The sequence below is a fragment of the Colossoma macropomum genome, unplaced genomic scaffold (assembly GCF_904425465.1).
Source record: "Colossoma macropomum unplaced genomic scaffold, Colossoma_macropomum, whole genome shotgun sequence".
NCBI classification, from domain to species: Eukaryota; Metazoa; Chordata; class Actinopteri; order Characiformes; family Serrasalmidae; genus Colossoma; species Colossoma macropomum.
This window is the reverse complement of record NW_023494794.1, coordinates 1,915,671-1,929,457: the sequence shown is the minus strand read 5'-3', so window position 1 is coordinate 1,929,457 and position 13,787 is coordinate 1,915,671. Positions and strand designations below refer to the sequence as shown.

The following is a 13,787-nucleotide window of genomic DNA, read 5'->3' as shown; positions in this document are numbered from 1 at the left end:
GTCTGGTTCTACAGTCCAGCATGATATATTGGAAATGAAATAGTGACTATGAATTCAACATGTTCATATTCCACATGTTTCCTTCATTTCATCATTTTCCCTGATATACACATCTGACATTTGTGTGGACCTATGTATCAAAAAATGTTATAAATTTAGTTTTACATGACTTAATCCCTTAGAATTAAACAGGCTGTTTTTGTTACTGTGCCTTTAAGACTGATATATGTAAAAAGTTGTAGGCTCAATAAGTAGATGTATGACGTCACAAAAACAATAAATTCAAAGTGGCCCATTTCTGCAGCTTCAATTTCATTTATACACTGTATGGACTTCAGCAATGTTAACATGCCACATCAGACTCTTATCTTCTCAAATAGTGAGATTTAAAGGGATATTGGCCCTTTAAAATGCACCTTAAAACGAGGGTGTTTATTCCTATATTGTGTGAACCATGTAGGATTCACAGCCTTTTTTATACATAGTAAATGTGGATGATATGGCAAAAATATAACATCTAAATGATATCCGGATAGGCCTGGGTGATATCTAAAAATAATTAGCACCATATTTTCTAGTTTAAAAATGAGCAATTATACTTTTCTCTGTCCAGTGTGAAAATATGCAAAAAAGTATGCACTAATTCCTCAGAGGCTGGCATAAACAGTGCTTGCATTAGCTTCCTAAGTAGCTCATATTACCTTAACTAACTTAACTAAGCAATAATTCTGAAAACAGCAACTGACACACGTTTACATTCTGACGCTTTTGGTCATGTAGAGTTAATAGTACTTTATGATGTTGTCCTCACCAGGAAGATTAAAGAATTGGCTAGACTGCTGATAGCTTTAGCCGCAAGTGTTACCAAAGACAGAAAAGGACAGCATCATGTATCATTAGGTCCTGTTCCCAATCTTGAGCGGGACCAAAAAGCATAAAACTGGAACCTTCGGTACAAGACCAGTGACCACTAGAAAATGTTCCAGTTTTCTGGTGCCAGAGTTTCCAGTACTTTCCCTGCTAGAAAAAACAGCACAGACTAGCACAGCTGGTCATCATCAAAACCAGCATATACTGTGTTTTGGATGCTGGTATGCTGGTCAGCAGCAAATGGAAGGTGATATTCTGATCACCAGCAAAACCAGCATATGCTATGTTGTGCTGTGGAAAATGCCTTTAGAAAACAATATAAAAATAAATGAATATAATATATAATATATATATAATATACGTACACGTAATATATAAGATGATGTCATAATAGGTTGACATCCAATCAGCTACTTATTACTACACACTTACTATACGCAGGTTGTAGTTGTTTATAGTCTCTTTGTAATTAATCTGTCTTTATCACACATTGAGCTGTTCAGCGTTCTAGATACGACAAAGTACTGACATAACCGATCACGATTATGATGACATATCATCACTGACCACCCGTAACACATATAAGCTTCATTTCACAGCTCTACACGCAACTGTAAAATTTCAGTTTCTTGGCCAGCTGCACGTCTTGCATTATTACTTAACCCACAAGTTAGATAGAGACCGTAACTTTACTGCAGAAAATTGTGCCTGTTCCTTAAATTGCATTAAAATGATATGAAATATGCTATACTTATTGAGCTGCCACCATAGGAGACATATTAGCAGAGGTAAACCAACTGTGCTCATAAAAAAACAATATGGTCTGATGATCCTCAAAGAGTGAATACATTATAACACTGTTTCTCTCTGCCACAGACACATTAACTCAATTATGCAGCGGCAGAGGGGCAAAAACAATTACACAAGCAACACTAATCTGAGTATGAAATTTAACACTCTGCTAGTTGAGTCTGTGAAGATGTCTACAGTAGCATTTGCTTTGATGCAGCTTTAGACACTGTTGGCGTTCTCTCAAGCAGCTTCTTGAGGAGCCAACTACCTGGGGGAGATGTGCAGAACTGCTGAAAACTACAACTTAAATAATGACCGAACAGCTATTAAAATAATGATTGGAGCGGAAGTAATAGTGACCAAACAAAACACAGGTCAAAATAAATGAATACGTCTGAAGAACTCAGCTCTCTGTTGAACCACAGTGGAAGTAGTGCATTCAGCATCTACCAGGATAGGAAGTGAAGTCTGATAAGCTCTGATGTTCTCTTTGAAGTGAAACTCTGAGTAAGACGTGGACTAACTTGCCTCACAAACATGTTCAAGAAAAGTGAAAATATGACAACTTTTAGTATAAATCTAACAAGACGTCACTTAAATATCAAACTCACTACTACCCCCAGTACATTTAAGCATAAGCTTTTAGACCAGAACATCTTACTATGAGAGCAAGTATGTACATTACATTACATTTGCTACTATAAAACACAAGCGCCTTGCACTGACAAGTATACTTGTTAAGGACATGACCAAGCAGGCAAAAGATAGCGTGGCTGGTTCAGTTGCAGCTTTTTTGCTAACATAGCTAACTACTCTAGCTTATATTAGCTATGTTCAGAAACTATGAAAACATATTTCTCTGACAGACTAACATGTTGGAATGATGTGAAAAGAAAAGACATCACATAGAAGACAATGAGTCCTCATCACAATCCAACATCGCATCGGTTAGCTGTAGTGTTAGCTCGTTCGCTCATCTGAAGGGGCAGCCTCGGTTACTCATCCAAGGTGAAAACCTACTGATTTCCCTCGGCTATTTTTGAACAATAAAACGTGTTTTCAGTGCTATCATTCAAAAAAGTAGGCCTAAAGCCTAAATATAATCCCTGTTTGGTGTGGCTATTTTCATCCCTGTGGTTAATCAGATAAACATTCATTAACTCTTATGGGGACTGGAATTTCAAAATGAGTTGGAATGCACGTCCCTACATCATGTGTGTCCAGGACTGGTATAAGAAAAAAGTTTGGGGAAAGTGGTGATCCATGCATCTCACCTGCGGTCAGGCAGGATGGGGACCCTCCAGCCCTTGATGAAGGCCAGGCGGTTGTCTGAGAGCTCCAGACGGAGGGGCAGTTTGGGGACCCAAACGGTCAGTTCCAGCGGGGCGCTCAGATGCTCGTAGCTGAAAATCACACGAGCATTCATGGAGCCTCTTGTTTCCTTACCGTTCACAAAGACATAGTCACAGCTCATGGACACCTGAGAGGGAAAGCAGACAGAGAGAGAGAGGCTATAAACAGCATCACATATACGTATAAACTGTCCATTACATGTCTGGACAGATCTAGTTTTTACATTTTTTTTCAATCAACAAGCATGTTTTGTGGTTCCAGAATAACCCTGTCTGTCTATAGACCATGGTCAAGTTCAATGTCTTTCCCTGCACTTCAAAAAGGACCGAAACCCTGTTGATTAAAAATGTGCTTATAATAGAAACCATTAAGCAGTTGTTTCAGCACCTGATAGGGATTATACTGAGAAATGCTGGAGTATTCCTTTAACATACTAAGCAGAAAGCTGTTTTGATCTTGCCGATTTTCTTTGTATAAACTGAAGGAACTTGACTACCAAACCCCACAATTTTAATGTGTCCTTTTTGTATTTGTCCACAGTAGATACTTCTGGACGCGTCCCAACAAGCAGGAATAAACACATCAATGCCATCTTAGCTTAAAAACCAAATTTGATAATTTGCCAAATTTGACTTTCTATTTCGGTCATTTTTCCCCTTTGTATTTAGTTCATACCTCAACTTTACCAGCCGTCTCCTTCTGTTGCTGCTGTTTCTTCTATTTTTGCTTACGTTTTGTCATATTATCTGTCCTTATTTGTCATGTTTTGCTATGTATATTTCAGTGTTTGTTGTCATTAACTTTGTAAAGCATCCTCTGAGAGACGTCTGAGAAAGGTGCTATATAAATACAATGAATTATGTATTATGCATTCCTCTGCTTTAATCTTCCTGTAATAGACTTTGGGAAAAAAAAGGGAGAAAAGGAATCAGAAAGGATGAGCAGCTTTCAAGAAGTTGTTACTGAGAAAAAGGAAGATAATTTGCAATTCAAACAAAGAAGCTGCTGGTATTCTCAGAACAATGGACTGGCCACCCCAGAGTCCAGACCTCAGCATCATTCAGTGTGTTTGGGATTACTCAGATTGTAAGAAACAGAAAATGTGACTAAAATAAGTTCCGAAACAGAACTTTGGGCTGTGGAAAAATATCTCCATTATATCCATGTTGCTAATATCTGAGTTATCATATTGAATTATATTTCACCCTTTGATGAGTTTTTCATATAATTCAAAGAATCCCATATGGAACAAGCAAACCTCTTTGAGCCTGTGTGCTAAGTGCAAAAAAGCTTTTCCAACTGCAGTGCTTTGTGTTTTTCCCCAGCATGTTTCTGTATAAGCACAAGCTTAATGCCTCTAACACCAAATAACAGCTCTTATTAGGCACCGACTGTGGCAGTTTTTGCCAGAGGCATTGTTTTTTTTCTCCAAAAATCAGTTATTATTATTCTGAATATTTACCCTTTTGGTACAGCACACAACTCCCAGACAGGCTCAGACACAAACACATGCAAATCATTAGTCTTCTTCGAGTAACATGGGGGAAAAAACAGATGATAAAAATAAAACAATACTACCCCACGAGGCCAAACAGACCCTTTAGCATCATTCATAACCCCATACAGGTGTGGTCAGAACAAAACATATCCAGATGGAGTTAGTTTCACATGGGGAAATGATGGGTTAATGTAATTATTACTACCATTTCTCAGTAATTTTAGTCAAGAAGACCCCAGCGCCCTTTACCTTCTATAACACAAAGTACAGAAATAACTCCAGGTTACATTAATCATGAGCAAATCAACATTTTGGTAAAAATGCCATCATATTTTGTGTAAAAGGAGGCACTAGAAGATGAATATACTTGTTCTCTGTGGCTAGAATAAAGTCAGTTATGTTCTGAATCCTGAATATAAAAACGTAAAAAAACATTTGATTTTATGCAGTGAGGTTGATTGTTGACTGTGAATTCCTAAGCTAATGATAACACTAATGAAACCATGTGTAGATCAATAGCCACTCTCATCTAATCAGAAGATGTAGCTGTATGTTTTGTACGCTGCTGTCATACAAAACCTTGTATCTCCATCTTTGTCATATTTCAGTTTTTGACATTATTTGAAAATGCCTGTTGCCCTTTACATTGTGTGTAAATTTCACAATAAATGGACCAAAAGAAACGGCTCAAAATGACTTGGACAGAAGTCTGACTCCATTGACTTACATTAAAAGCAAAGCCGGTTTTTTCCTTCTTCTGTAAAGTTAGATACAAGGTTTTGTTCCGACAACAGCGATATGTAAAACTAACCATACCCAGACAGTACTAAAGACGCCTAAACAGTGGAGAAAGTGCAGCACTTTTTGCTCTCCCACTTTTATTCTGACTGACTTTCAGTGAAAGCAATTGTGCAATCATCAATTTAACAAAAGGACATTTTCATGTAATTCTACCAAGCTGAAATAAAAATGTCTTACTGTTAGCTGGGAAATTTGATTCAGACCAAAGTGCTGAGTGTCTACTTTGCTAAAAAAAAAAAAGAAAAACAGCAAAAAAACCAAGAACAAATCATCAGTTAAATCAAAGTATATAAAAACTTTTAGCTCGTCTTTTTATTTTTGCACTTTACCCCATCAACTGCTAAATGTTTTGTTGCTTTGGAACGCATATATTGTGTTTTGGATGCTGGCATGCTGGTATGCTGGTCAGCAGCAATGGAAGCTGTCACAAGCTAAAACCACAATCTAAAACATTGATCATACAAGCCTTAACGAAAGTTAGTAAAGGATACTCACTTCATTCACTCACACAACAGCACATGATAAACTGAATTAAGTCTACTGCTGTTAGTTTTTCCTGAATGTGTGGGGCTCAGAAGTACAGCAATAGTAGTAAAGATGCAATACTTTGCCTATGATCCCTAAAATGCAACTACCTGCCCTGTCTAAAGGCTGCCTCGATTGTAGAGATTTTTGGCTAAAGGAAGGAAAACGGTAGTAAAATGAAAAGCTTGCTTTACTCCTGCACTTCCAGTCATGGACAGAACAAACAAACTGTTTTTCTTTGTCAGTCTCCCAGGTCCACTCGCCGACTCGCCGTCTTTAATAATACATTACTTATCGTAATATATAGCTGGGGCTTTGCTTTGGGATAACATCTATGATTTATCTGGGGGTCTCAGGCAGCTGACATTGTAATCAGAGAAGCTAATCTTGCTCTGATGGGAGCTGGAAGCTGTAGTCTTCCTAGGCCTTGAGATTCATCACAGAGAGGATATCTATGTAATAAAACACTCAAGCCTTGCAGGCAACCCACTCTTTTATCAATACTATCAATACTGGGAATTGATCAGCTGAGACAAACTCCTCATTAAGTGCTTTTGGTGGAAATGGTTAGTGGTCAGTTGCTTAATTTTTCTAAGGTGAGAATGAGATCATCAGATAACTGACAAAAAAAAACAAAAACAATTAATCAGTTAAATCAAAGCACATTAAAACCTTTACCTCCTCTTTTCATTTTGGCACTTTGCTGCTTTGGAAAACAGCCCTAAGAGGTGACAATAACATCACTATCTCGCTTCATAAACTGCAAAAGCCATATCAGGCCACAATATCACCTTCATGGCATTTCTGAACAGCTGCTCTGGAATATCGTTGAGGAAGTTTGTATGTGTATTGTCAATTAGATAGTGCTTTTGTCCAAAGCGATGTACATTAGCCAGTCATGAGTCAGTCCCCACGCAGCAGCTTGGGGTTAAATGTCTTCCTCAAGGACATCCCATCAGCTGGGATCAAACCCATGAACTCTTGAATTGTAGCCAAGCCTTCAGACTGCTGAGGGTAGTTGTAATAGCACTAGCATTACAGTGGTGGGGGCAGCAGTACCAGTTACAAGAACAACTGTCTCTTAAAGCCATTTAGATCAGGCTGTCTCTCTTTACCACCACCGTTTCACTCTAGGGATGTAACCACATACAAATACATTACTCAGAATGAACAGAACAGATACAGTTACAGATAAGAATAAACAGCCCCGTGCCATGACGCTGAACACGCCAAAAGATACACCGCAAACGCTGACTGCTTTTGCTCATCAGTGCCTTCCTCTGTTAGCCTAATCTCTGTCATACTAGTCAGTTCCCTACCAAATCTAAACCTTAATTCATCTCCAAAATAATCCCAGTACTATACTAAAGCTAAACACTGCTTTATTAATCTCCAAAATAATCCCAGTTCTATACCAGACCTAAACACAGCTTTATTAATCTCCAAAATAATCCCAGCTCTATACCAGACCTAGACACAGTTTTATTAATCTCCAAAATAATCCCACAGTTCTATACCAGACCTAAACACAGCCTTATTAATCTCCAAAATAATCCCAGTTCTATACCAGACCTAAACAAAGCCTTATTAATCGAAAAAATAATCCCAGTTCTATACCAGACCTAAATACAGCCTTATTAATCGAAAAAATAATCCCAGTTCTATACCAGACCTAAACACAGCCTTATTAATCTCCAAAATAATCCCACAGTTCTATACCAGACCTAAACATAGCTTTATTAATCTCCAAAATAATCCCACAGTTCTATACCAGACCTAAACATAGCCTTATTAATCTCCAAAATAATCCCAGGTCTATACCAGACCTAAACATAGCCTTATTAATCTCCAAAATAATCCCACAGTTCTATACCAGACCTAAACATAGCCTTATTAATCTCCAAAATAATCCCAGTTCTATACCAGACCTAAACATAGCCTTATTAATCTCCAAAATCATCCCAGTTCTATACCAGACCTAAACACAGCCTTACTGATCTCCAAAATAATCCCACAGTTCTATACCAGACCTAAACACAGCCTTATTAATCGAAAAAATAATCCCACAGTTCTATACCAGACCTAAACAGTCTTATTAATCGAAAAAATAATCCCAGTTCTATACCAGACCTAAACACAGCCTTATTAATCGACAAAATAATCCCACATTTCTATTCCAGACCTAAACACAGCCTTATTAATCGACAAAATAATCCCACATTTTTATACCAGACCTAAACACATCTTTATTAATCTCCAAAATAATCCCACATTTTTATACCAGACCTAAACACAGCCTTATTAATCTCCAAAATAATCCCAGTTCTATACCAGACCTAAACACAGCCTTATTAATTGACAAAAATCTTCAATCTGAAGAACCTAAACTAGATGTAGGGAACATTTATAGCGCTGTGCCGAGATCAGAGCCCAACCTTCATTTATTTCATTTCCTGTCAAAATGGCTGTTAGATACAAATTATTCAGTTTTCAAAAGATATTTCTGAGGAGATTAGATAAGATAATCCACTTGAATGAGTAAAAAAAAAATAAGCGAAACAGCAGTTTCTGAAAATGATCATTCAAAATGATTCAAAAATGTAGAATACATGTGACTCCTAATAACTAGGCAAAACCTGGCAGACCAGGAAAACTAGAAATTAAATACATAAAAGGTGGTCTCTGACATTTGGACAGCACTGGAAGTTGCCAGCTCAGTCTGGTTGACCGAGCTACACACAAAGAAATACAATGCACAAGCAGTTTGATGTTTCCCTGTTAATATGAATCCATAGATAATACAGTCATATGCAAAGTATGAGCGCCCCTCGCTAAAAGACTTATCATCACTTCACCAAATCACCAAAATATTTGACATTCATTTCAATTCAATTCAGCTTTGTCATTACGTTACATACATATACAGGGTTCAGTATAACGAAACACACTTTGCTGTATATCAACACTTCTCATGGTGACTAAATCCATATTCAGTTCACACCATGCCCACTTCTTGCACAGATGCAGGTATTTTTAGCAATGAACACACACAGCCAGTGACGCTGTGTTACACCCCTAGTGCTTCTTCATCCGCACAGCTCCTGAAAACTACTAATAAACGTGGTCTGCTAATTCCCATACAGAAGCTTCTTAGCTTCGTGGGCGTGAGGAGGGTAGCTGGAAGTGCTCTCCTGTTATACAGCTCCTCCACCCCCAAAGGTACCGAGCTGGCAACTTCAATAATGCTAGTAATATGGAAGGGGTGGAGGCCTAGACACTGTGGCAGGACGGTTCCTGTTAAGCTCCACAGAACCTCCTACACTCTAGCCCTCGCTGTACTCATTCAGAGCATGCTGCCTGGTGTGGTGTGCTGCCCAGACCATGAAACAGATGGAGGAATGGACGATCTCTCGGCTGTTGCTGCCTCTGCAATGCTGAGCTTTTAAGAGGACCATACTGGCTCCAGCTTGAAGCGCGCATGCAAACGTAATGGCACACTGATGGGATTTAAAGCGATGGTGCATTCGTGGGGTAATAGAGTGGGCTAATGTTTTAATGTGGGTTAATGGCACTCACAGACCTGAATGGTGGTGCAAGCAATTAAGAAAAGTGCAGGGTGATTTTGACACTGATCCCAAGACCAATTGTTTAGTGGTATGTTTTAAATAGAGAGGTGTTTTTTGTGCGTGGTAAAACGTGCAGCTGCTCTCATACAGAGCGTGACATGCTAGACTCGAATTCAAGGCTGCTTATTCCAGCATTTTATGGTTGCACGAGTTCATAGTGAGAGAGTTCATAGCGTATGGGGAAAGTGCTAGTAGCTTGGGTATGACGCAACTGGCTACCGTGCCACATATCAACAATCCGATTGGTCGCCGCACAGCTCATTTGCATTTACAACTTTGACCAGAACGTTACAGCAAAAAAGTTTATATTCTTTTGTCACAGTTGGATGTAAATTATCCAATCAATTTAAATTGAAACATAAGGGGCCCTCCAAAAATATTAGCACCTCTGGTAAACATGAGCAAACAGGCTGTAAAAAAACTACTGGTATTTTTACTATTATTGGTTATCCTTTTGATCTTTCACTCAAAATATGAACACAATCTCACTTTCATTTGAAGTACAACGATTGAAAGAAAACAAAAACAAAAAAAACAAAGATTTTTCTCAAATCTCTGTGCCACAATTGTTGGCACCCCTTCATTTAATACTCTGTGCAGCCTCGCTTTGCAAAGATAACAGCTCTTCTCCTGTAATACAAAGGATGTAAGACAATTCCTCCATACAGAAACTCTCCAGATCCTTCAGATTCCAAGGTCCACGCTTGTGGATTCTCCTCTTTAGCTCACCCCACAGGTTTTCTACAGGGTTTAGGTCAGGGGACTGCAGTGGTCATGGCAAAACCCTTATTCTTTGGTCAGCAAAACAATTTTGTATTGATTTTGAGGCATGCTTCGGATCGGTGTTCTGCTGGAAGATGTAACCATGGCCCAGTTTAAGCTTCATGGCTGAGGCAGTCAGGTTAACATCTGCTGGTACTTGATGGAGTCTGTGACACCATGTGTCTGAACAAGTCGTTCAGGGCCTTTGGAAGAAACACAGCCCTACAACATCACAGATCCACCACCATACTTCATAGTGGGGATGAGGTACTTTTCTGTACTTTCCACGTCAAACCCACCTCTGGTGTTGTTGCCAAAAAACTCCATTTTGGTCTTACCTGATTAAAGAAAATGGTCCCACCCATGAAAGTTCCAGTAACATCTGGCAAACTGTAGGTGCTTCAGTTTGTTGGTACAGCAGAGGCTTTCCTCTAGCAACCCCCAGAAGAAATTCTGGTTAAGTAGGTGGCGTCTGATTGTAGTTTGGGAGACGTTCTGACCCCAATACCCAACTATGTCCAGCTGTAATCCGCAGGGATTCTTTGTCCACTCAAACCATCCTCCTCACTGTGTGTGGGGTCAGTACAGACATTCGTCATCTTCCCAGCAGATTCTTAACATCTCCAGCTGGTTTAAGCTTCTTAATTATTGCTCTGATAGTGGGCATCTTCAACTGTTTAGCTGTTTTCTCATAGCTGTTTCCTGATTTGTGCAGCTCAACAACCTTTTGTCGCACATCACTGCTGTATCCATTGGTCTTTCTCATAGTGATGGAGGAAAAAGGGAAAAAGGCTTGTGAGTCACCTCATATTTATATCCCAGAGACACAGGAATTCACGGCTAACCGTTTGTTTGTTCCTAATCACTGAAATTTTAAAACATAAAATATGAAGGGGAATATACTTCCGTTAGATTTCACTCATAAGACTTTATAGAGATGCCAACAATTATGACAAACAATATTTAATTCAGGATGAGTTCGTTTTTTTTGTACTTCATATAAAGGTTACATTTTCGTTAATACTTGGAATGAAAGATCAGAAAGATAAGCTTTAAGCTATTTCACAGTCTGTTTAGCTGATGTTTATCAGCACTGACAATATGTGGGGGGCACTGTAAAACCCCTTCCTGCATCCCTGGTGCATGTTGTTTGTGGTTAGCACATATGCATAGTTAATAAGTGGAACATGTGGTTAGCTTGTGGTTGGTGTGCTTAGCATGTCATGCATGCAGGTAGCTTTTAATGCATGTAATTAGCGAATGGTACATGTGGTTAGCGCGTTATGCACGTGGTTAGCTTTTGATTAGCATGTGGTCTATGAATCTAGCATATCAATGCACATGGTAAGCATGAATGTCATTAGCAAGTGGTGTCAGATTAGCACATAATGTCTGTGGTTAGTGTGTGACGCATGTGATTAGCATATCATGCATGTGGTTAGTTTGTGATTAGCGTCTAATATGCATGGTTAACGAGTGGTTAGCCTGAGGTCAGTGCATAATACGCATAGTTAGCTGTGGTGCACTTTATTTGCACGTGGTGCATTTGATTAGCTTGTGGTTGGCATTGTGTTTAGCGTGCCACGCATGTGGGTTCATGAGTAGTGTTGTGTGTCTTTTTGTAGTAAGCGTATCACCCCTGTGGTTTGCCTGTCATGCGTGTTGTGAAGTGATTAGCGCGTCATGCATGTGGCTAGTGAGCTGCATGTCATATGCATTAGCATGTGGCACATTTTGTCAGTGTTTCCTGCAAGTTTTGGTTTATGTTTAGAACGCTGTGCATGTGGTTAGCAGGTCATGCATGTGATCAGCCAGTGGTGTAAGTGGTTAGCGTGTCAAGTGTGGTTTCGTGGTTAGCGCATCATACGTGTTGTTCAGCGGTTAGCGTGTCGTGCTTGCGGTTTGCCTGCCATGCATGTTGCGATGCGATTAGCGCCTCATGCGCGTGGTTTGCGTGTGGCGTGTTGTGTGTGGGTCAGCTGTGTGCTTTGCTGACCAGTGGGAGGCAGGCCGGTTAGGCGTACACTCTGTCCTCAGATGGCCAGCGTGACTAACACAGCCTTGGGAGGAGGGAGCAGCTGGCCAAGCACTGTTCACAGCTTCCTGCTCTCCGACACAAAGCCCCACAGGGTCTCAACACACACACAAATCCACACTGAGAATCCACACACACAATATCCGTGCGTTCAACCCCATAACCATGACCCAAAAGACAGAGACCACCTCGGTTAAGAAGGCCAGCATCAAAGCCCTTTAAGCTTACACATATAAAGCTAAAGATGATCCACTGAAATGTACTGAAAGCACTTTCACTGCATGCAATAAAAACGGCAATGCGTGACACTTGCACTTCTGCGTTAGCTTCCCTTCTATTCCAAGTCTAAGTGCATCAGTAGTAAAAGCCCAAAACTCTGCTCTAAGGAATAACCCCACTCCAAAAGGTCTGACAGTGAATACTGCCACCAAAAAGATGTTACTGGGGCCTCTAACCTTTCTCTTCCTTATGGAGTTTCTCTCTTTTTTTTTTTCCCCCCAGCCGGAGTGTTTTATTGAACTGTCAGTACTCGTGGACGTCACAGCATGAAGGGCTCATCTCAAATTAGCCTCCAAAGTTCAATGGCCAGGGCAGTCAAGCAAACCCACTCGATAACCCGAGAGCTAGCGCGCTATGCTGCCTGTCCGCCATTACTCTAAATCTTAAACCAGATTCATGGCAACCCTTGGCCTATGCTATCCTTTGACATATGGATCTCACTCCTTGGTTGACACACAGATATCATGGGCAGGCCAGGCCTATATCTTAAATGTCCTCTCCAAAGGCTTTTTAAGAGTTGGTGCGGATGTGTCTCGTGGAGTTCATGGTGATGAAACGGATGGCAAAGATTATTGGAAATATCATAAAAGTGCAGCAATAAAGGATAATTGAAAATGGGTTTATGTCTATATCGTAGTCGCCGGATATGATTGAGAGTTCTTGGAGGGGTGGAAAAAAAAAAGCCCAAGCTGGGAGAGATGGTCATTCGCAAGCGCTAAGCGTTTATGGAAGGAAATAAAATGCAATAGCAGGATTAGCGTACTCATTGCGCCCAAAGGAAATAGAGAAGGGTGAAAGCCGCAGCATATTTAAATTGAGCTCTTCCCCCTGAGCCTGAGCTCCGTTTGTGACAGATCCCTGAAATCTCAAGAACAGTATCTTTTACCCGAAGTCATTCTGGTTAGCATAATCAAAAGAGACGTCATATCCAGCTGCATGACTTTCTGAGAGTTTTCTTTTAATGGCTGGAAACGTGGGGCCGTGTGATTACAGTCCCCGGCGATCTGGGCTGCGTGAGTTCCTGCAGTACGCTGATTTTGATGGATTGTCTCGGACGAAAAAGTCATCGATCCCTCCGGGGGGTTCAAAAAGCATCAGCCGTGGGAGTGTGCAGAGAGCCAGTTTTAAGTGACTGTTTGATGCTTGTTTTATGCTCTTTTAAGCATAGCTCTACTTTCATTGGCTCAAAAGAACTGGGAGACAACAGAAGGAGAGTGGGAGGGCAGGTGGTGGGGGCAGCGCAGGA

General features: G+C 40.1%; 1 protein-coding gene across 3 annotated transcripts in view; it reads right to left on the bottom strand.

The window, feature by feature from the left end:
• The window catches only part of tmem132e (transmembrane protein 132E), a 391,143-nt gene that overhangs the window by 24,638 nt on the left and 352,718 nt on the right, over positions 1-13,787 (bottom strand). For all 3 annotated transcript variants that reach the window (XM_036579860.1, XM_036579859.1, XM_036579861.1), the window contains exon 6: positions 2,937-3,142. In XM_036579860.1, coding sequence (XP_036435753.1) covers positions 2,937-3,142 — 206 coding nt within the window. The remainder of the gene's footprint in view (positions 1-2,936; positions 3,143-13,787) is intronic.